The sequence below is a fragment of the Cebus imitator genome, unplaced genomic scaffold (assembly GCF_001604975.1).
Source record: "Cebus imitator isolate Cc_AM_T3 unplaced genomic scaffold, Cebus_imitator-1.0 Scaffold325, whole genome shotgun sequence".
NCBI lineage: Eukaryota > Metazoa > Chordata > Mammalia > Primates > Cebidae > Cebus > Cebus imitator.
Window position 1 is genome coordinate 184,200 of NW_016107640.1, and position 23,033 is coordinate 207,232.

A 23,033-nucleotide genomic window follows, 5' to 3' on the forward strand; every position below is an offset into this window, starting at 1 on the left:
AGTCCTATGCTCTCATACAACTATGATTTGAAATGTCCATATGCCTACCAAGTGCCAAGCAGAGTGCTACAAAATTATAGACATTACCTTATTTATTCCACACAACAGTCTTGTCTGAAGTAGGGACTATTATTATCCTAAATTTTCAGATGTAACATCTATGGTTTAGAGGGAAAGGAAACTAGATATGGTGACATATCTAGTAAGTGACAGACCCAGGGGGGAAGAAAAAGGCAGATTCATTTAACAGCAGTGCTGCATTGCACTCTTAAACATTTTGCTTTGCTTTTACACACTTGGATGCAAGCCACTTAACCTCTCTGAGGCTCAGATGCTTTATCTGTAAAGCAAAGAGGTGGAATTAGGTAATTTCTAACATCTTTCAAAGTAAAAATATTTTCTGAAACTTTTTTTTTCTGGTATGCTAGACTTAGTTGCTATAATTTAAAGAATGACAGGCTGGACGAGGTGGCTACTGCCTGTAATCTCAGCACTTTGAAAGGGCTGAGGCAGGTGGATCCCTGGAGCCCAGAAGTTTGAGAACAGTGTGAGCATCATGGTGACACCCTGTCCCTCCTAAAAATACAAAAATTAGCTGGACATGGTGGCACTCACCTGTGGTCCCAGCTACTAGAGGGCTGAGGTAGAAGGATCCTCCATCCCAGGGAATTTGAGGCTACAGTGAGCCATGATCACACTACTGCACTCCAGCCTGAGCAACAGAGTGAGACCCTGTCTCCAAAAAAAAGAATGAAAATAAGTAATATTCTGAACTTATTTTTGTAGAGGCAAATATGCAATATTCTGAACTTATTTTCATGGGGGCAAATGTATGAAGTGTTCACTCTTTTAGAACAGTGTTTACTATTCCATAACACTGGAATTGGTAACTTACTAATATCCTTAAGAATCAGTAAGCTTTTTTTTTTCTTTTCTTTTTTTTTTAGACAGAGTCTTGCTCTGTCACCCAGGCTGGAGTGCAGTGGCATGATCTCGGCTCACTGCAACCCCCACCTTCCAGGTTCAAGTGATTCTCCTGCCTCAGACTCCCTAGTAGCTGGGACTACAGGCACAAGACAACACACCCAGATAATTTTTGTATTTTTAGTAGAGATGGGGTTTTACCATGTTGGCCAGGCTGGTCTTGAACTTCTGACCTCAAGTGATCTGCCCTTCTCAGCCTCCCAAAGTGCTGATATTACAGGCATGACCCACCATGCCCAGCCTAGAATTAATAGACTTTGAACAACTAACTGTAGCACTTCATCAAAAGCATGCTCTGGCTTCTGGTGAGGCACTTGCTTTTTAAGATGATCTAAGGGTGTTCACTAGTTTTCTTAGCCAAGTGCATGCTTTAATTATATGTAATTTCCTTATGTTAAAATTTTATAAAAGAAAATCCTGGGATGATTGTCTGAACAAAAATAACTCTGTATTATTTGGTATTTCATTGTTTTTCAGATTCTCTCCCTCACAAAGTTCTTAAAGGCCACTACCAAAGTGTCACTTCATTACTTTACCCACATGGTCTTTCTTCGAAATTAGACCAAAGTTGGATGTTGTCAGGGGATCTAGACTCATGTGTCATCTTGTGGGATATCTTTACTGAAGAAATTTTGCATAAATTCTTTTTGGAAGCTGGTCCAGTAACAAGTCTTTTGATGTCACCAGAGAAGTTTAAAGTAAGACAAAGGGTGAAATATAACACATAAATTTGAAAGTTATATAATGTTATAGAATACTTAATAAGACAAGTAAAAATGACCCATATTTCCAAAGAAAAGAAAGCTGCAAGTTCTATGTTCTTATAATACAACTGGATTTTTTATATATTTATTTCTAATATTTCTATATGAATTTTATTATTTTAACTTACATTATACAGATAATGTGGCTCTAAAGCAAAAGTTTAATCAATGCTTAGCTTCGTAAAAGCCACTTAATTGTTTCTCTTCAAGTACTTAGCTCTGTTTTTTTCTCTAGTTTTGTATCTTAGTTTTTAATGAAATTATCTTTTAAAAATAAAAGTAGTACACACTCAACGCAAAAGCAAGTCAAAAGAATCCATAAATTAGAAATTAACTTTTGCCTTCAATAACTTCTGTTTTGCATTGAGCCAAGATCACATCACTGCATTCCAGCCTGTGCAACAGAGCAAGACCCTGTCAAAAATTTCTTTTTATAAGGATAGTGATAGTTACATTTTTCTTCAAATTCTGTGGGTGTATGTGTATGTGTGTGTGTGTGTGAGAGAGAGAGAGAGAGAGAGGAGAAAGAGGAGAAAGAGAGAGAGAGAGAGGGTCTCACTCTGTTACCCTGGCTGGAATACAGTGGCATGATCATGGCTCACTGCAGCCTCAACCTCCTGGGCTCCAGGGATCCTCCTGCCTCAGCCTTCCCCAGCTAATGTTTTTTATTTTTATTTTTGTAGAGATAGGATCTTACTTTGTTACCCAAGCTGGTGGGTGCAAGGAATCTTCCCACCTCTGCCTCCCAAAGTGCTGTGATTACAGGGGTGAGCCATTGCACCCAGCACATTTTCTTCTTAAATGAATTTTTATTTGCTTATTCATTTATTTATCAGAGAATGAGCTTTAGTAAGTTTGTGAGCATCTACCTTGTGTTGGGCAAAATGAAATAGCTTTAGGTAAAATTTTCTCATGTAATGTCAACTTAAATTCAGCTTTTGTAAAGTCGACTTTAAAAAAGAAAACATGAACAATCAACTTTTGAGTTTCCTCTGTAGTAAAAGGACATGGTAACACAGGTAAAATGACTTTTTAAGTCAGTTAATTTGCTTATAAACATTATTTCTTTATGGTTTATTCCTAACCAAAAGATTTGTGTTTACACGGTATGTGGGTATATGTATGTAAGTTTTCTAGAGCACATTGGGCTGCCTGTTCTAGAAGCTGTGGAATGGGCAGGTTCTCCAGGAGTTAAAATGGTTGGGAGAAATGACATATGATCCATTCTACAAGTCTAGGCTCCAGATCTATCACACCTACCATTTTGTGATTTTTTTTTTAATTGTACAAGAAAACAAGTGCCCTAATCTTTCCCCATTGCCACCCCCAGAGAGGTTAATGATGAGCAGTGGGTATCTCAAGATTTCCAAACTGAAGCTTTAAACAAAACAGCCAAAAATTCTGGCTAGATCATTAGAAGCCACCATGGATAGTAACTGTGCTAACCTGTTCAAGGTAACCACATGCTGACTTTTTAAAAAGTCTCTTAAGGATTGTTGTCCTGGGAGCCTATTTTTGGTCCTTATGTCTTTGAGGCTATACATTCAGTTGGAGCAATCTAATGCTTACCTCTTTTAGATTGTGTCTACACTGAGTTTCCTGTTTGGATTAGAATCTGCGTAGTTCTGGGAACAGCACCAAATCACATTTTGAGGCTTTAAGTGGAAAATATCAGTTCATGATACCCTTGGGCCTAAGCTTGTGTCTACAAATAGCTTCTTTTTGTGGCAACAAATTAGTTCTGGTGTTTATTTTATTCTGCATTATTTCCGATGTCTGCCTCACTGCCTGAATTTGCTGAGTAATGGTCAAGTCCTTCATTTATCTTATAAGTAGATCTGTCCTGGATTCATGTCTTGACCTTCCTGAGAATCTGTTGAGTTTAAACTCTACTCAGTGTTTAAATCTCCTCTGTAGAGTATGGAAAAGCGCTGTAGGAAGCAGAAATATCCTTTTTGTAAATAGGGCTTTAACAAAACTTTTCTATGTTACAGAGGGGAGAAAAAATCTGACTTGATCATAAAGAAAGCATTTGACTATTTACTAACATAAGCATGTTGTTTTTTCACAGCTAAGGGGTGATCAGATAGTTTGCTGTGTGTGCAGTGACCATTCTGTGGCTCTCCTTCACCTTGAGGGAAAGAGTTGCCTCCTGCATGCCCGGAAGCACCTTTTTCCCGTGAAGATGATAAAATGGCACCCGATTGAGAATTTTTTAATTGTTGGATGTGCAGATGACTCAGTCTATATCTGGGAAATTGAAACAGGTAAATTGAAATTTTACTCCTTTCATTCCTTATATATTTGTGATGTACAAGCATTTGACCAGATGGAAAAAGTTTCAGATAAGACACGGTGATGACCTCACTTGCTTTAACCTTTGTTTGGGCTGCATTTAATGGCTTCAGTTAAAGACTGTGCAAAATAAAACACAATGGCCTAAGTCAGATCCTGACCAACTGATGATTAGCTGACAGGGCAGTGCACAGGAATGAGCCGGATATTTCTGGAAGCTATAAATAAAAACATAAGTTATCTCCTTTAATTATTAACAAGAGAGAAATTTAGTGTCCTACTGGTCTCAAATTATCATTAAATTCTGCTTTCTTCAGCATGCTCGCCATCTCAGCAACATTTTGAGCTAATTGATGATCAGTAATAATGGAATATAATTAATTATAAAACTCCAAAAAGTTGAGTCAGGGAAACCGAAAACTGAGTGGCTCAATTGAACTTTTGATGTCGTAGCATAGAGAATGTAGAGTTTGAACTTTAAAAAAAAAAATTACTACATAACTAAAGATTGAGAGTAATGCATTCCAGAAAATGCTGGGAACATATCAAATAAGGTGAGGTAATTAATGAACGTGAGTCAGAGAAGTTCGTTTGAGAGTACATTTCACTGAAACTGTAGTATGATTTTTATTGATTAATCAGTGGTGGTTTTATGTTGGGTGTTATTAACAGACTGGATGGTTTATAATATTGTATGATTTAGAGCCATACTTCACCAAAATAATGGCTATTTTCTTTGCATTTGACTATCGTGTGCAAGTGAGGGTGACTAATGTACTAGTGTTTAGAGGTGCAACATAATACTGCCTTACATCTGTAACTTGTTTTATAGCTTCCATGGGCTTTCCTGCTCATTTTCCCATTTGATTCTCACAACTTCTGAGGTAGATCAAGGAAGTATTATTCACTATTTTATTGGTGAGGAATTTGTAGATCCAATACATAAATGTACAAGATGTACAACTAGTAAGTGGTGAACCAGTTTTAGGGTCTTGGTTGTTCTTTGCACAATATGCACAAAATTAGGAGAGTTTTGGACTTTTTGATTTGAGCAACAGTTAATTACAACAGATAAAATAGGCCCTAAAGCATGAGCTTGCCTCCAGAATCTGTTAGTGGAATCTTTGGTAAAATTACATTACTTCTTTGCTTGCCAATCTCCTCATCTGTGAAACGGGATAATAATACTGCTTTTCTGTCAGGATTAAATGAGCTAATACCTGCAATGCTTATAAACAGTACCTGCAGGTGGTAAGCCCTTATTAATAGTTGACTATTGTTACTATCAAAGAATGCAGCAAAGTCTCGACTTCTGCTTGTAAAAAATATGAGCCTGTAAATCACATATGCTTATTAACATGCCCAATTACATTTTCAGTTGTGAACACTTGGTAACTAAACATGTTTTTCATGGGTAACAGAATCCAGCAAGAATAAAGAAATATCTGGGCAGTCAAGAGTGTTTATGGTCCCCTTCACCCATTGGGATAGCTTCAGGCTGTGTAACTTTATATTTATGTATTTTTTTGGCAGAGTGGGAAGTAAGAAAGGAAAGCTAAACTGTTAGTTCTTCTTGAGATTATATTTATTCCCATTTTGTATTTTAATTTTGTCATTTTCTTTTTATACTCCCTCAAATAAATAACCAAATGCTATAGAAAGTTTGAAAAATAAATATAAAGAAAAACAAATAGTACTAGCTTACCAATTAATAAGTGCTATTAATATTTTGATCTCCTTTCTGTCAGGCATTTTTCTATGTCAATAGATATTTACTGTATTTTAGTCTATATTGTATTTTAGTCACAGTCCTGGCAGGAAACTGAAGTCAACCTAGATGAGTCAAGTGAAGGGACTTGAATGAAAGGACTAGTTATAGAGGTGTGGGTAAGGATAAGGGACCAGACAAGGAATGGATGGTGAGGGCCCCTTGCACCCAAACACTGGCAGCATCAGGAAGCTCTGGCCACCTCTAGGACTGAAGCAAAAAGAGGAGAAAACATTGTTGCTGGAACCCAGTGAGAGTCAAAGCTGAGGAGGAGTTGTCACCCCATGAAATTATAGAAAAGCAGCAGCTCCTGCCAGAGATGCATGACTGGCAGAGAGAGGGGAGGGTTGGAAGAAATTATTTCTTCTTCTGCTGTCACCTCCATTAATTGACTCCACTGTAAGTGAGAGGGGAAGGGCATTCAGTTCTAGGCATCAGCCTCCCTGTGCACAAAGAAGGAAGGACACAGAAGGGTGGGAAAAGACGGAGTGGGCTGTCACATGGACAATAACCCATAGAGTGGTCATTATGGACATACTATACTTTAATTCAGGAATCTCCTATAGCTGGTTATTTACATTGTTATCTATACAAAGTTTGTTTCAGAATTTCCATGTCAAACCATATGGATAGGCTAAGTGCCAAACTAACCTGTAAGTTGTCATCTTTTGGTTATCTATATTACTAGTTTAAAAACAATCTCAACTCATCTTAAGATAAGCTTGTAATTGGTGATGGTAGTATTAATGATTCTACCCAGACCTTCACATTTGTGATGTGTCTCTTCACTTTTTTAGACATCATCCCATTGACTATCTCATTTGATCCTCACAAGACCCTGTGAAGGTGGCTGGTGGCCCAATTTCCCGTATCACATTCATTCCTTTTGAATAAGTTTATGTTGCTCCATTTAGTCTTGTGTCTGCTATTGCCTTCGTTGTGTTTTGCCTGTAATCTCTACAATTTTAATTTTGGTTAAAATTTAGTGAATTACGTTTATTTTTCCAAGCTGGATTTCGGCTGGCTAAGATGCTTCCGTCATGTTTATTGTACTTGGTTTCTGTTTTATCCTTTACTTATAAAGGCGAAATGCTCTGAGATTAGGCATAGTTTCCATTCATATTTTCATAAGCTAAGGGGAAAAATACCAACTAAAGCCAAAACGGGCTAAAAAGAGCTCTGTGATGATATGGAATATACTTGCTCATGGATGTGCCCGGCACACGAATGATGAATGAATGAGTCAACTAGTCCAAATGCTCTTTCTTCAGTAGATTGAGTATGAATGAATTCACCTTAACATTGGCCAGTTGTGGCTCTTAGATCACAGCCTTCCAACTGTAAGCAAGTCCTTAGCTTTCTGCTTTAAGTCTCCCCTAGGGTTTCGGAGTTCACGGGCGTGTTTCACTTTCTCAGGGGAAGGTCTGTATTTCCTACTCCCGTCAGTTTTTCTGGGCCTTGGCCTTTTAGCTTTGCTATTCTCTCCATAGGGTTCATACTTAGTTCCATGCGTGAACAGATCTATTCCTAGTTTCATTTCTCCAGCACTCTACCTCCTCTAACTACGTGAAGGAGTAATAAATTGACATGAAGTTATTTATCAGATCTTTCAGCACTAGAGCAACTCCACAGCCCACAGAGAGAAAATAGGAGGTGCCAGTGCGGTAAAAGTTTTGAGGAAAGGGGCCTGAAAAGAAATAGCAGGAAAAGGGGCTTGAAGCCAAAAGTCATTATTTCTCAACTTGCCAAAATTCAGCCTCGGTGGGAGCTTGAGAAGTATGGGGTATCGCATGAGTCTCTGTGCCACCCTTCCTTGATTATAGAGGACAGGATGTGAAGCCTCTTCCATTTTTCACAAACACTTTATAACACCCTATTCTCACTTTACTTATGAGTCTCTTTGGCAGAATACACAAGCATATTCTAGAGTTATGCGCCACTGTGCCTATTTTACCTTGGACTAATAAGGGATGTTTCTTTCTGTGCTAGGTGGCATAGTCAGATGCATGGCAGGGTACGTTTTCAGATCATAGGTGGGCACACTCATCTCTTAGAAGTGGCAAACAGCTGAAGTTAAGAAGTGTTTGTGTGTGACACTGAGGGCCCTCGTCCTCTGGCTAAAAATGTAGTACTGCCAGGTTAGGAGTGATGAGGGCATCTAGTTTTGCTTATTGATTTGCCAGATGTCCCATGATGTGTAGGCCTGATTAGGAAAGGAAAATATTACAGATGTCATTTTGATTAATATTTGAGCTCCCACAGTGTATTTGGCACTGACAACTCTGGGCGGCTTTGTTGCCCTCATTGCTGTGAGACACAATAGGGATAATAATGCATTACTGATTTTATTTTCCCTAAAATACACACCAGAAATAAATCTTAGCTCTGAGCTAATTATTCTTTTAAGAATTGAACTTAACATAATTCTGAGTACTACTCTTTTCACGGCAATGGATTTACATAGCAGATAATTTGTGTAATAAATTTCTTATGTGTTATTAATGGGACTTTCTACTGAAGATCTTCTGTTAAGTGTACAGGTTATGTCGGGAAATATGACATATTAAGCCACTGCATTTTTTGTGTCCCGGACAATGAAAATATGTTTGTTTAAAAATAAGGCTTTGAAAAAATATCTTAAGATGGATCAGAAACACTGTTTGTTGTAGAGGGCTGGATAGTAGAAATTTTCTGCTTTGTGATCCATGGGATCTTTGTTGCAACTACTGAACTCTGCTATTGTAGTAGAATAGAATCCATAGACATTACGTCAAGGAGGGGGTGAGGCTATGTTCCAATAAAACTTTATTTACAACAGGCAGTGGCTGGATGGCCTGTATCTATAATTTACAGACCCCTGAGAATGATAATTGTTCTTTTCAAAGACACTGTTTCCATAATAACTCATTCTTAAAGGAGCATAAAATGTTCAATCTGTTATACCTCACTGTCTGTAACCAGGATGGGTGTCCTTATACCCATTTCACTTGTGAGGAAATGGAAAACAGAAAGCTTTTGTGAGTCTGAAGGTCCCCAGGGTAGGCTCTGGCACAGGCACTAGTTTCTATGTCTCCTTCTTCCATTCTGGCGTGTTCTTCACTTATCGTGCAATAGGAACACCTCTTGCAGGTGGAGGTCAGGCTTTTGAGACTGTCAAGCAGGGACTTAGATAAGAACAGCTCTGAAAAGAAAGGCGATGACTGCCAGGAAACCTCCTACAAGTTCTCCTGAAAGAGAGGGTCTCTGGATGTCTCTCAGAGCTTGGCTCTAAATTTACACAGAGTTCTAACAGCTCTGGTCATCCGAATTCTCAGATGACAGGTTAGCTGCAGCAAATTACAAGTGGGGAGGCCGTTCATGGTGGGCACTCTGAGAGCAAATGCGACAGCTGATGGGAAGGGAGGAGATGCAAAAGCTATGTATCACTGCTCAGGGCTGTCTTTCTTGTGCCCATAGGAAGATATGTGCCAAAATATAAAAATGCTGAAATTGTTTCCCCTACTCAGCAAGCTTCTACAGATCTCTGTACAGACCATGGGAAGCTGCCAGTCCACATCCCGTGACTCCTGTTGGAGAACTGGGCTTGCTTCTTCCCAGGTACTGCTGGGCTCCAGGAGGACTATTTGAAAGTTTTGTATTCATGGTGGATTCCAGATGTAAGGACATCTCAGAAGCAGCTTGGGGGTTGGGTTCAGGGGACTGAAGTCTTTGACCAATTAGTGGGTAGAAATCAGAGTCTATTGGAGTCTATTTTTGTTCATGTCTTCCAGTTCCTGCTCAGGTAGTGTGGGCTGTGTAACACTGAGCAGAAAGCCTCATGACTGCAGCATGGCATGAGAACCCAGCCTCTGATTATGACATGGTTTCTGTTGGAAAACACACTCCAAGTTTTAAAACAAGCACCTTTCATACAAAGCATTGAAACAAAACCTATTCATAAGAAATTAAGGAAATAAGAAAGAAGATATGTTTCAGAGTTATTTTTACCACAGGTGTTAAATTTTCTTTTTTTGCCTTGCCAGCAGGAAATCAAAACGTCTATCTTTTTCTTCCTAGAATTAGTAGTAGTTACCTGGAAAATTAATCAATCCAATACTGCCGAGTGGAATATATGTTCTTCCATGGTTTCAAAGTGCTGAGGCTTAGAAATAACTAATTTTAAAAGTTTTTGGAAAAAAAAAGGATAAAAATTTTAAAATGAGTTTTGTCAACTAACAGCTAATAGCTCATGTTTTTAGAAAATATTCGATGTTTAATATTCTCCTATAGGTTTGAGTTTGCTTTAATAGTTTACAATGACAGGTATGTAGAATACATGCAACACACAGTTTTTCAAAAATATAGTCATATTTGCCTCAATAGACTAGAATTGTGTGTTAATTTCCTACTTTGCCATACCAAAATATCATACAAGTTTACTACATGGAGAAGTAATCTGCCAGTCCCCAGGTTTTACTTGGTCACCTTCTTTCATGGTATACAACATCTGATATTCCTATACATATAAAATAACATGAAAAAATCACACTAGTGACCAACTATACCATTCTGAGAAACAACATTGCTTGGTTTTCTCCTCAAGGTCACCACTTTGTAGATACTGGGGCAAAGTTATGTTGTGTTGACAGCCTCGTCAGCATAACCAGTGAACGACTTTCATTATAGGTAAGTTAAAGGTAGCTTTGGAGTATGCCGCATCCTGCAGGTAATAGTCTCTCTAGTATGTCATTTTCTTGAGGACACATTATTTTGTTGTGGTAGATTACAGATGGAACCCTCTTGGGATGATTGGTTTTAGAAAAGAAAAATAGGATACATTAAAGTATAGGGCGGGATTTTTCTTGTATCGCCTTTTCCAGGCCTCTTTCTTCTTTATTATAATAATTACTGATGTTATTACTCAACATATATTTTTAGTTTACTGCCAATTTTTTGAATCTTTATTTCTTTCTCCTTTGCCCTGATTATCACAGCTACACTATAATTTGTGATTTTGATTCATGCAATATTGTGTGTGCACGTTTGCATGCATATGCACACGCTTTTGTACATGAACTTTGCAGTTTAGCTACAAAATATTTACACAATTATCAAAATTTGATCTCTTAAGTAGGTGGCAATGCCGAGAGGAGTTATGTACATGAGCCCTGGGGGGAGTCAGATTGCCTGGGTTTGAATTCTTGTTTCATTCTTTTTGTTGTATATTACATAAATCAAGTTTGAACTCCTCAAAACACCATCTCTTGATTGCAGCTAACGCTGAATAAATATTAACTATTGTTTATTTATTTACTTTTATTTTTTATTTTTGAGAAGAAGTCTTGCTCAGTGGCCAGGCTGGAGTGCAGTGGTGCAATCTCAGCTCACTGCAACCTCCATCTCTCAGGACCAAGCGATTCCCCTGCCTCAGCCTCCTGAGTATCTCGGACTACAGGCGTGCACCACCACACCCAGCTAGTTTTTGTAGAGACAGGGTTTCACCATGTTTGCCAGGATGGTCTCAATCTCCTGACCTCGTGATCCACCCGCCTCAGCCTACCAAAGTGCTGGGATTACAGGTGTGAGCCACCGCACCAGGCCAACTATAGTTTATTTTAAATCCTTCATGAATTACCATACTAGTTTGTACTAAGCTTTCATTATTCCTGACTCCTTAACTCCCTCTCTCCATTCTAGTTGTGCTCAACGATTATTTCCTGTTCTGATGAAATGCATACTGCTGTGAAGGACACTAGAATTATCGCTTATGGTTTCCCTTCTTAAAGAGCTTTCGGTATAATCAGGGAAAACTTGTACCTTTGAAACCATTTGAAAAAATATAAAGCAACATATAAGAAAGCGGTACGGGACATGGATGAACCTGGAAACCATCATTCTCAGCAAACTGACACAAGAGCAGAAGATCAAACACTGCATGTTCTCACTCATAGGCGGGTGTTGAACAATGAGAACACATGGACACAGGGAGGGGAGCACTACACACTGGGGTCTGTTGGGGGGAAATGGGGGAGGGACAGCAGGGGGTGGGGAGTTGGGGAGAGATAACATGGGGAGAAATGCCAGATATAGGTGAAGGGGAGGAAGGCAGCAAATCACTCTGCCATGTATGTACATATGCAACAATCTTGCATGTTTTTCACATGTACCCCAAAACCTAAAATGCAATAAAAAATATAATAAAAAAGAAAGTGGTACATGGAATATACTCAAGTCCCCAAATGTACTGATGAGTGGTCCTGTGGGGAGCATTTTATGACTTGTTCCCATTGCACAATGCACTTTCCCTCTCATACTTACACTTTTGGGGTTAACATCTGTCTTTCTCACTAAACTAAAAACATCTTGAGGGCAAGAATTATGCCTGTCTTGTTCACTGTTTTATTTCTAGGAGCTTAAATGGCACCTGACACATAGGAAGAACTCAACAAATATTTATTGAATGAAAAAATATTTAGCTTCCATGAGCACAAATAATGCCACATGATTAAGTATTCACCTTCCATATGTCAAACTAATACTACTGCCCAGTCTTCAAAGACAGAAGATTTTATCACTGTTAACATGTGCAGTCTTTGGCAAATCCCTAAATTGATCGGAGCCCTAGTTTCTTCATGGTAAAGATGAAGACACTGAACACACAATGTTTACAGAAAAGATGTGGAAGTTTGAAGTTACTGTATGTGGAATACTGGCTTTTATTTTTGTTAAATATCAGCCTCTGTCTGTCTGTCTGTCTGTCTGTCTCTCTCTCTCTGTAAATGTTTGCTGTAATAAAAAAGAAACCCTAGCAGCAAAAGAAAAAAATAGATGAATTGATGCTTACACAAGTTAAAAACTTTTGTGTCTCAAAGGTCATTATCAAGAATGTGAAAAGACAGTCTATAGAATGGGAAAAGTAATTTTCAAATTATACGTCTGTTAATGGTCTAATATTCAGAATATATAAGGAACTCTTATGGCACAGCAACAAAAGACAAGTCACTCAATTTTGCAAAGGACATAGGGCTGGGCATGGTAGCTCATGCCTATAATTTCAGCACTTTGGGAGGCTGAGGTGGGAGGATCACTTCAGTCCAGGAGTTTGAGACAAGATGAAGCATCATAGTGAGATCCTGCCTCTACAAAAAAGAAAAACATTACCCAGGTACAGTGGTGCATGGCAGTATTCCCAGCTATTCTGTAGGCCAAGGTGGGAGGATCACTTGAGCTGAGGAGGTTGAGGCTACAGTGAGCTGTAATTGTGCCACTGTGCTCCAGCCTGGGTGACACAGTGAGACCCAATAAAGGTTATCAACATCATTATTCTTCAGGGAAATGCAAATCAAAATCACAATTAAATACCACTTCATGTTTACTAGTATACTTGCAATTAAAAAGGTGGAAAACAAAGAGTATTAGCAAAAATGGGGAAAACAGGAACCCGTGTACATTGCTGGTGGGAATATAAAATGGTGCCACCAACGTAGAAAACTGTATGACGTTTCCTCAAAAAGTTAAAAACAGAGTTACCAAATGACCCAGCAATTCCACTCCTACGTATATACCTAACAGAAATAAAAACATACCCACATAGACACTGGTACATAAATGTTTACAGTAGAATTATTCATAATGACCAAAGTATAGAAACAACCCAAATATCCATCAGTGGAGGAATCTCCATAGACTAATCTCCTGTTGATCTAACAAATCATAATATACACAGACAATGAAGTATTAGTTACCTTCAAAACAAATGAAGTACTGACCTGTGCTACAACTTGGATGAGCCTTGAAAGCATGCTAAGTGAAAGAAGTCATACATACACAAAAATGCACATATTGTATGATTCTCTTTTATATGAAATATCCAAAAAAGGCAGAGGCATAGAGACAGAAAGCAGGTTGGTGGTTGTCAGGAGATGCAGTTGAGGAAGGGTGAGGAATATGGGGAGTGATTACTTAGTGGGTATGGGGTATTCTTTCAGGAAGATGAAAATGTTTTGAAACTAGAGACAGTGGTTACACAACATTTTCAATGCACTAAATGCCACTGAATTGTATATTTACTGCATATTATGTCAATGTTACCTCAATTAAAAAAAAAGTACAGTAAGTATAAAAACATTTCTTAAAAGCAGTAGAATCTCATCATTTGCAGAAAATAATTGTTAAAGGTTGATCTATTATACTTTCAATGCTTTCTTTCTTTTACATATTAACATCCATAAAAAGATGCTCACATTTATTTTCATATTGTGATTTTAATGTCTTGCTAATTTTTTAAAAATATAATTGATACCCTATAGAATCATATCTATTTTATTTTCAAATGTTAAATCATTATTGGAAAAAAAAGGGTTCATTGACATCCCCAGATTGCTGACGGGGTTCATGGCATAAAAAAAAGTTAAGAACTCCTGTTAGTCTAAGAGATTTTGAATTACTCAATGGTAGCAGTACAGTTGGGAAGTATACTGCTATTTCACTTTTCAGGCTGCCTTTATTTGCCTTCCATATACTTTTTTAAATAGCCAGAGCAAAAATACAGTAATAAGAAAGAGTTTGACCTTGCTTCGAACCAAATTAAATCAAACAATTAATACTACATCACTAAAGAGAGGCGCATAAGTCCCATTGTATATTTATTTTTCATTTCAATGTAGAGACAAGACCCAGCAGACATCTTTACATGCACATACATGTAAACAGACATGTGAGTGCATGCTCCCACCCCGCAGTCCCCCCACAGTCATCGTCTTTAGTTCCATCTGATGAACATGGATCTCTACGTTGGTGAAGTTATGTAATTGTTAATTTGATCTTATAATTCTACAAACTTTTCAAAGTAAGGAAATTCCAAGGATGAAGTAGTAAAATGATCTGCCTGGGGTAGTTTCTGATGCGCTTTGTAAAATTCAGGTATCCCATTGAAAGGCTGTTAACAAAATAAGTGCATGTAATTTTTTCCCCAAATTTAGAGTTTTTGCCAGTTTTCGCTAGTTATAAACATTGGAAGAATTATCTACATTTTATTACAGAATTATACTTTATATAAACATATTTCTACATAGTTTTTAAGTATCCATGACTTATTTAAAAAATTCTGCATCATGATTCACTTTTTTTCAAGTGACACACATGTATTTGTGTGTGTGTGTGTGTGTGTGTGTGTGTGTGTTCATTTTAATTGAGATATTATTCAACTCCAAATTTTTTGGTTCTCCTGGCATCTTAATATACATTAGGCATATTATTGTGGTATTTGCAGGATGTCTTCAGAACATTTTGTATGCTCAGAAACAAATAGGAAAATCAATATAGTCTCATTCTAATGATAAAAATAAATATTGTCTGCTCTTAAAATTACTTTCACCAATTAAGTCCCACCCTTTGCTGCCTTTATTGTTTCCTTTGGCAGTTGTTATCTTCCTGGGTTTTCCTTTAGTAAAGAAAATACTGGCCGTAATCAGTTTTAGCGATTCCTGTGGTCTGATTACACTTTTGGATTGAGTTCTGGCTGAGTACTTTGTTATGTATCTGGTGTCCGTATTTAATGTTTATGGGGGTTTCACCTACAGCAGTAGAAAAAGAAACACATCAGGATGGCTCCTCTTTGGCTCCTCCTTAACTAGGTCCTTTCTGCAAGCATTTTATATGACACTGGGAACGTTAGTGGGTTTCACAGCTGCAACGTCTAGTGGAAATAAACCCAAAGGAGCCATCTGCCCTCCCCACGCTGCCTTCTTTCAGTTCCCTAGCAACTTCCCAGTAGCCAGCTGCCACAGAAACAATTAGAAACGCAAGACTCAGTGGACTGTAATGATTGTTATTTTCTGGGAAAGTAGGTTCTCTGATTTGGCTGAGAGATAAAGGATACTGGATGCACTTGATTCAACTGACTGCATCAATAATGCCCAACTCCTACCATCAACTTACCTGTTAGGATTTGATGGGAAAGGTCTTTTGTGTTTCTAGGGATGCACTAGATGAAAACAAATTCAAAGGTCAAGTCCTTGGCTTGGGAGTTGTGAACAGAGAATTTGACTGAAGGGAATGTATCTTTTGTGCTGCAAATAATGTTGGCTGCCACCCTCAGCCTTGCCAATACATCCCAGGCATAGATTGACCCACCACTTTCCCCAGCCCTTTTTTACATTTGAGGGAAACATGTTCCATTCCAGTTAGGCCCATGTGCTGAGAAGACAAAGGACCTGCTTCAGCTACTTGGAGCATCTGAGTACCCAACACTCCACTGAAGGGCACAAGATGCCATCTTACACTTGAGCAGATAGCAACTTGTTTTCATAAATTTAGTAAATGTATTGTACTTTATGCTAATAAAAACTTCAGAAAATTTATGGGGTTGGGATTCTAGGAAGATAACTAAAATAAGAAGACTTGATTTTAAAAAACCAGTTTAACCCATGATTTGCACTGCAGGTTAACTTTCTTTGGTCCCACATTTTTCTTACTTCCAGAAGTATCAACCATAAGTCAAGTTTGAAAATTACAATTAATTGTTCTTTATTAAATGTTTATCATTTAGAAAGAGAAAGTCTCTCCATTTCTTACAACCCTGAGAGTTTTCTTAAGCTTGGTCTGTTAGGAATGTTATCTCTCATCAATGATTGTATAAAGAAACTTGTGCTTCTTTTACACACTGAATTTAACAGAATTGTTAGTACATTATGATCTAATCGTAGATGGCAGAGACAAAACAATCAGCCAAACTTGGGTTTGGAATTGCCTGACTAAGCACACTCATATAGATATAAATGGAAGCTAAATGCATGAACTAATATCCTATTTTGTAGGACACCGGGCATTCTATTAACCCATCTTATCTCAGAGAATATTTCTGGTTACCTCTGGCCACCTCACTCCCAGTTATGTGGAGTGTAGGCCCACATTCTCTTAGCCAAAATTGGTAAATCTAAAAATCTCTGAAAATAAATGTTTTTAATAGTTTATAGTAAAGCAACAAAACCAAACCTTAAATTGCTGAAGGTTATTCATTTCACTAAGTATTCTTTCTTTTCTTTCTTTTTTTCTGCAGATATGTAACATGTTTGATGACTGTCTCCTCTGTTAGACCCTACTCCAGTTATTATATAATATGCACATGTGCATTATTTTATCTCTCGAAAATCTGAAAGTTCATGAACTCTAAATTCCTATGGTTTTAAATGTTTTGCATAAGGAATTGTGGGCTTTTATTATTTTTCCGAGATTATTCCCAAAGTAATTGGTGGTTTCCTACAAAATATCATCTATACGCTGTATCTTTGCCTCCCATTCATTTAACACAGTTTAATCTAGCTTCTGCCACATTTCTTCCATTGGAACTCTTTTTCCTGTACCTCACAGCCAAGCTGAGTTGCCATTCTCTGAGTCACAGTTACTTGACTTGTCTGCAATCACTCTGCCAACAACGTCCTTCTTCTCTCTCTCTCCATCTTCAGCCTCACATAACACTACCTTCTCCTAATGGCCAGTGGCCCCTCTTTCTCAGACTGCCCCACTTCTACAGGCTTTCTGTATATTATTCTTGGGGTTTATTCTCAGAGTTGTAATTTTGTAATTTTCTTTGGGCTATCTTATTAACACAGATGCATTTTTATTATGATGATTGTGGTAAAATACAAACAAAGATGAGGGATATTTATGTAACATAGAATTTATTTACCATTTTAAGCTTTTTCAAAGGTACAGTTCAGTGGCATTAAGTACATTCACATTGTGTTGTGCAACCATCACTACCATCCATCTCCAGAACTTTTTCAGCTTCTCTAAATGAAGCTCCAAACCCTCTGAACAGTAGTGCCCCATTTGTCCTTTCCCCTGGAAACTACTATTCTACTTTCTGTTTCTATGAATCTACCTACTCTGGGTTGGGTTTATCATATAAACAGAATCATGCAATATTTGTTTTTTTGTGACTGGTTTATTTCACTTAGCATGATGTCTTCAAGTTTCATACATTTTGTAGCATGTGTCAGAATTTCATCCTTTTTAAAGGCTGAATGATGTTCCATTTTCAGACATATACAACATTTTATTCATCTGTTCATTGTCTGATGGACAGTGGAGTGGCTTCTACCTTTTGGCTATTGGGAATAATGCTGCTATGAACATGGGTGTACAAATATCTATTCACATCCCTGTTTTCAGTTATTTGGGGCATATACCCAAAAGTCAACACAGGTGCTTTTGACCACGATTTATACATTCTGAGAGGTGAGGGCTAGAACCTTGTGGCATAGGATAAGCAGCCACACATACTGGGGTCTTTACCAGACGGGGCCACAAGAGGGAGGAAGAGCAAGTTGTTCTTTTTTTTTTTTTTTCGTATTTTTAGTAGAGATGGGGTTTCACTATGTTGGCCATCTCGAACTCCTGACCTCGTGATCCTCCCGCTTTGGCCTCCCAAAGTGCTGGGATTACAGGCGTGAGCCACCACGCATGGCCAGAAGAGCAAGTTGTTCTTTAATTAAGAATTGGGAAGGACAAAGGCTGATGCCAGAAAACCTCTGTTCTGTAAGTCTACCTCTACAGTAGAGATAAAGTATGTGCACCTGTATTCAAAACACCTAGAGGAAGTGGCAGCAGAGATTATAAACTACAGAAATAAGGATGATAGTGAGAAGGGATGGGGTAGAATGTTCTGATCAAAGAAGAAGAAAAAGGAAATGGTTCTGTAGAATTAAGAGCCGACCAAAGACCACTGGCTATATAGGGAAACTGTGTAGCCATTTCATGGAAGTCCTAATCAGTACCTGCTTCTTAACCCCAAAACTATCAATAATGTCTAGTAATGAAGTTGGATTATTTGAAAGATAAACTATTGCTACATTTATTTTGTAAGCCTCCGGTAAAACATAGAATTATACTTTTCAGAGGTGGCAAAAACATTAAAAAATAATATGTATTAAAAGCAGATGGATTGGGATCTTCCTGGTTTTTTACATGAACTATTGAAAAATTTCCCGATTGTCTTGCCAGTGAAGGTCTTCTTCAATTATCTTCTCTGTGTTGCCAACCAGCCATTCCCTACTTAGAATCTATCCCTAAACCTGCTAGTCCCCATGGTCTCTGGCAGAAATGTAACTCTACCACATAGCATTATGGCCTTTCCTGTCTTTTTAGTTAAAATATCTTCCCTAATCACCCTCCCAATCACAGGAGACACTAATACCCTGTTGGTTATTCTTCCTGAATCTCCATTTCTTTGCACTTAACTGGATTGTTTTAAGAATTAAATGGCACTTAAAAATACTCAATTAGTGGCAATTTTACTGATGATGATAACAATTAAAGAAGAGAAGGATGAGAAAACAATATTTTATCTCTTACATATGCTTCTTTATTAGTCTGTTCTCACACTGTTAATAAAGACATAGCTGAGACTGGGTAATTTATAAAGAAAAGAGGTTTAATTGACTCACCGTTCTACATGGTTTGGGAGGCCTCACAATCATGACAGAAGGCAAATGAGGAGCAAAGTCATGTCTTCCACGGCAGCAGGCAAAAGAGAGCATGTGCAGGGAAACTTGCCTTTACAGAACCACTAGACTTATTCACCATCATGAGAACAGCACAGGAAAGACTGGACCCCATGATTCAATTATCCCCCACTAGGTCCCTCCCAGGACACTTGGGAACTATGAGAGCTAAAATTCAAGATTTGGATGAAGATGCAGCCAAACCATATCAGCTTCCTTTGGAAATAGAGCCCTTTAAAAGGAATGTTTTGATGTGTTATATCCAATAAGTAACTTAACCTACAATTAAGGGCATAAGGGAAAAATTCTACTTTTGAAATATTTTAGAACTAAAAAATAATATATCTGGTATAATAAATTTAAACAATGCAATGTGAATGAAATTTCAAAATACTTAGAAAAAGTATAATTTTATAGTTTTGTATATAATAGGTAATTGTACAATTAATTATATTATTCACATTATACTTAAGAAACACTTGGCTGTGAATATCTACCTCTTAAATTGGTTGTAATTTGTATTTAGTCTTAGAGTGAAATTAAAAATTAAAATTTAGTCACAGTCGATTTTTTGTTTTTTTGAGATGGGAGTCTCGCTCTGTAGCCAAGCTGGAGTGCAGTAGTGCAATCTCGGCTCACTGCAACCTCTGCCTCCCAGGTTCAAGCAATTCTCCTGCCTCAGCCTCCTAAGTAGAATAGCTGGGACTATAGGCATGTGCCATCACACCTGGCTTTTTGAATTTTAGTAGAGACGGGCTTTTACCATGTTGGCGAGGATGGTCTCAATCTCCTGACCTCGTGATCTGCCCACCTTGGACTCCCAGTGTCATAGTAGATTTTATGCTGCTAGCATGTGTTTAAGAAGAGGGAATTTTTAATAAGTAGATACCTTATCAAGAAAACCCTAGTTTAAAATGTGCTGAAAATTAATGCATTCTTTGCTATCTTTATGCATCTCGGCAACTTTAAACCTCCATGTGTTTCAATCCTTTTTTTCTTTCAATTGTCCCCCACCGCACCTCTTTATTCCGTTTTTCTGGAGGTCAGTGGTCAGAATTAGATGTGAGGGTTGAATGTGGCCCAGCCGATAAATCCCAGCACTGCTGTGAATGTGCTGGAGGCTGTGGCAGAGCTGGGGTTAAGATGGTGGTGGTTAGAGACTTTTAAAAAATGTATTCTATATACCCTTAAGGTATAGAAGGTTGATATGAAGCCAATCTACTTTTCTTATCATATTAGGGCCTCTATATAGTACAAAATGAGCCGAGTCTTTGACACTCTATTTTATGGCTGAATTTATTATATCAACTATATTTAGGAATGAAGACAATTGTATTTATGACTAATTTAATGTTTTTAGACTTGTTCCCTTTCCCACCTTTCCATTTTTTCTAGTTAGCTAAATTTGATACCTCCAAGGCCCCGGTCTATGGTCAGAACCCCCATCAGTTATACATTTCCTGGAGTAAGATGCAGTAACTTTGAAATGGTTTTGTTAGGAAGGAGGCATCGATCTCCATACAGGTTTCTGAGCAAGGCAATGAACTTCATGAATAACTGAAGATAAACGATAAATTGTACAACAGACCCAATGGTAAAATTCCTTGAGTTGTGGAATTTGATTGTAACGGTCAGTCAGCTGTTTTGTTACAACCTAAGTTTTATGAATTTGATTATCAAATTTGGTAGTGAGATCATTTTTTAAAACTTCTTCTGTTTCAGAGAGAGTGTTTCAAAAGTGGACTTTGAAATATAATTGCGCTTTTAATCACTTGCCCAATATCATAATGGACTCAGCTAGGAAACACCTACCTAATATGGAAGAGACCTAATTCTATAATGTATCTACTCACATGCTTTTACTATTAAGCTTTGTTCATTTAAATACAATTATTTGCTAAATAATTCTTATTATATGATTAGTGATGAATATGTATGCTTTTCCACAATCCATTAAGAAGCAGAATATTTAATTTAAAATGTTTCCCTTTTTTTGTGAAACAAACTTAAGATTTGTTGGTTTACATTGCATGTACTTTGGATGGTCTGGGAGAATTTTATATTTCTATAGAAATGCTGTTTCTACAATGTTCTTCTTTGGAAAGACACCATGAGTTACAGTAAGTCAATTAGTCTCAAATGTAATTATGTATAATTTTAACATAAAGAAAATGTTTCTGTATAACATGATAAAGTGTTAATCCATCTGGGTGTTGTTGTTTAGCCTTAATTTTCTCTTGATCGTTTGTAGATGGATTCATCAAAGGACTACGATTTCTTTTTAAATTATTTCTCTCCCTTTGAGGATAATAGCTATTCTTTTTTTTCATAGACTTACTGGACTTAGTTAATTTGTAGGAGGAAGTAAGTAATTTAAAGCTATTCATACATTGATAGTCGGCTAGAATACTTTTGTTGATTTTGGAAAGTAAATATCAGTGGAAGCTGAAAAAAAAAATTCTTTTTCTTTTTTTTTCCTTTGTCCAAATCTCATTCTGTCACCCAGGCTGGAGTCCAGTGGCATGGTCATGTCTCACTGCAGTCTTGACATCCCAGGCTCAAGCCATCCTCCCACCTCAGCCTTCAGAGTAGTAGGGACTACAGGTGCAAACCACCACGCCCCCCTATTTTTTGTATTTTTTGTAGAGATGAGGTTTTGCCATGTTGCCCAAGCTGGTCTTGAACTCCTGAGCTCAAGGGATTAGCCCACCTTGGTCTTGGTCTCCCAAAGTGCTGAGATTACAGGAGTGAGCCACCACGCCCCACCAAAAAAAATATTTAACAAGGGAGCAAATATTAAAAATATGCACATATTACAAGGAAAATAAAATCAAAGAAACAACTTCTGGCTATTTGGAAGGGGACTGAAGTGTAGAATGTGACTGCCCCTTCTTCCCCTTCTTTAGGTAGATGTTTAGATCTTTTCTGTCCGTGCAGCAGATATACAGAAATGTGCTCTTTACTCTGTGCCCTGCTCTTCTACTGCAATTGAAGGCCACATCCTTCATTCTACATGTCATGCTTTAAGACAGCCTAATATTGCAAGATCAGATCTTGTAACCAGTATATCACAAAGAGATTATTTGCTCTATTTAAAAACAAAACAAAAACTGTAGATGCCTATAAATATTGACAATCCTAATGGGTTTACAGTAAGGCTGCATTTTAGCAACATAGTGATTTACAACAGTTTTGGAATCTTCTTTCCTCTGCAGAAACTGCTTAAGGGGTTTTATGCTTGTCTCCAGAAACAGCTCACTCCAAATTCACTTGGAGATGGCATTTAATCCTCACCTATCTGCTGATAATGCTTAAGCCCTTGTGCCTCTGCTGTGATCTCTCCTAGGAACTCTACATGCCGTCTATTTGGGCATCCTTAAACTTGGTCTTTACCATAATAGAGACATCTCTGCACCATTCTTATGAGGGCCCTTACTAGGTGGCAAGCAGTAGAAGTAAAGTCAATTTTATCAGAAAGTTGTGTTTATTATAAGGACTCAGGTGTATTTCAGACACTTTTGGGGGACTATTCCTTAGGAAGAAACTAGAAAAAAAATAGAAATTTTTAAGTGCTCTCTCTTTCTTTCTCTCTCTCTCTCCTTCTCTCCCCTGCCTGCATCTCTCTTCTCTCTTTTCCCTTCCCCTTTCTTCCTTCTCCATTTCTGACTCTGTGTGCATTGTCTTATTTTATTCCCCCTTTAGACTAGCATCTTCTGCTCTGTAGTCCACGAAGCAAAA

General features: G+C 37.7%; 1 protein-coding gene across 1 annotated transcript in view; it reads left to right on the forward strand.

Annotated features, from left to right (window-relative positions):
• The window catches only part of WDR72 (WD repeat domain 72), a 210,118-nt gene that overhangs the window by 58,006 nt on the left and 129,079 nt on the right, over nucleotides 1-23,033 (forward strand). Inside the window, exons 12-13 of the mRNA XM_017504589.2 lie at nucleotides 1,462-1,682; nucleotides 3,820-4,015. Coding sequence (XP_017360078.1) covers nucleotides 1,462-1,682; nucleotides 3,820-4,015 — 417 coding nt within the window. The remainder of the gene's footprint in view (nucleotides 1-1,461; nucleotides 1,683-3,819; nucleotides 4,016-23,033) is intronic.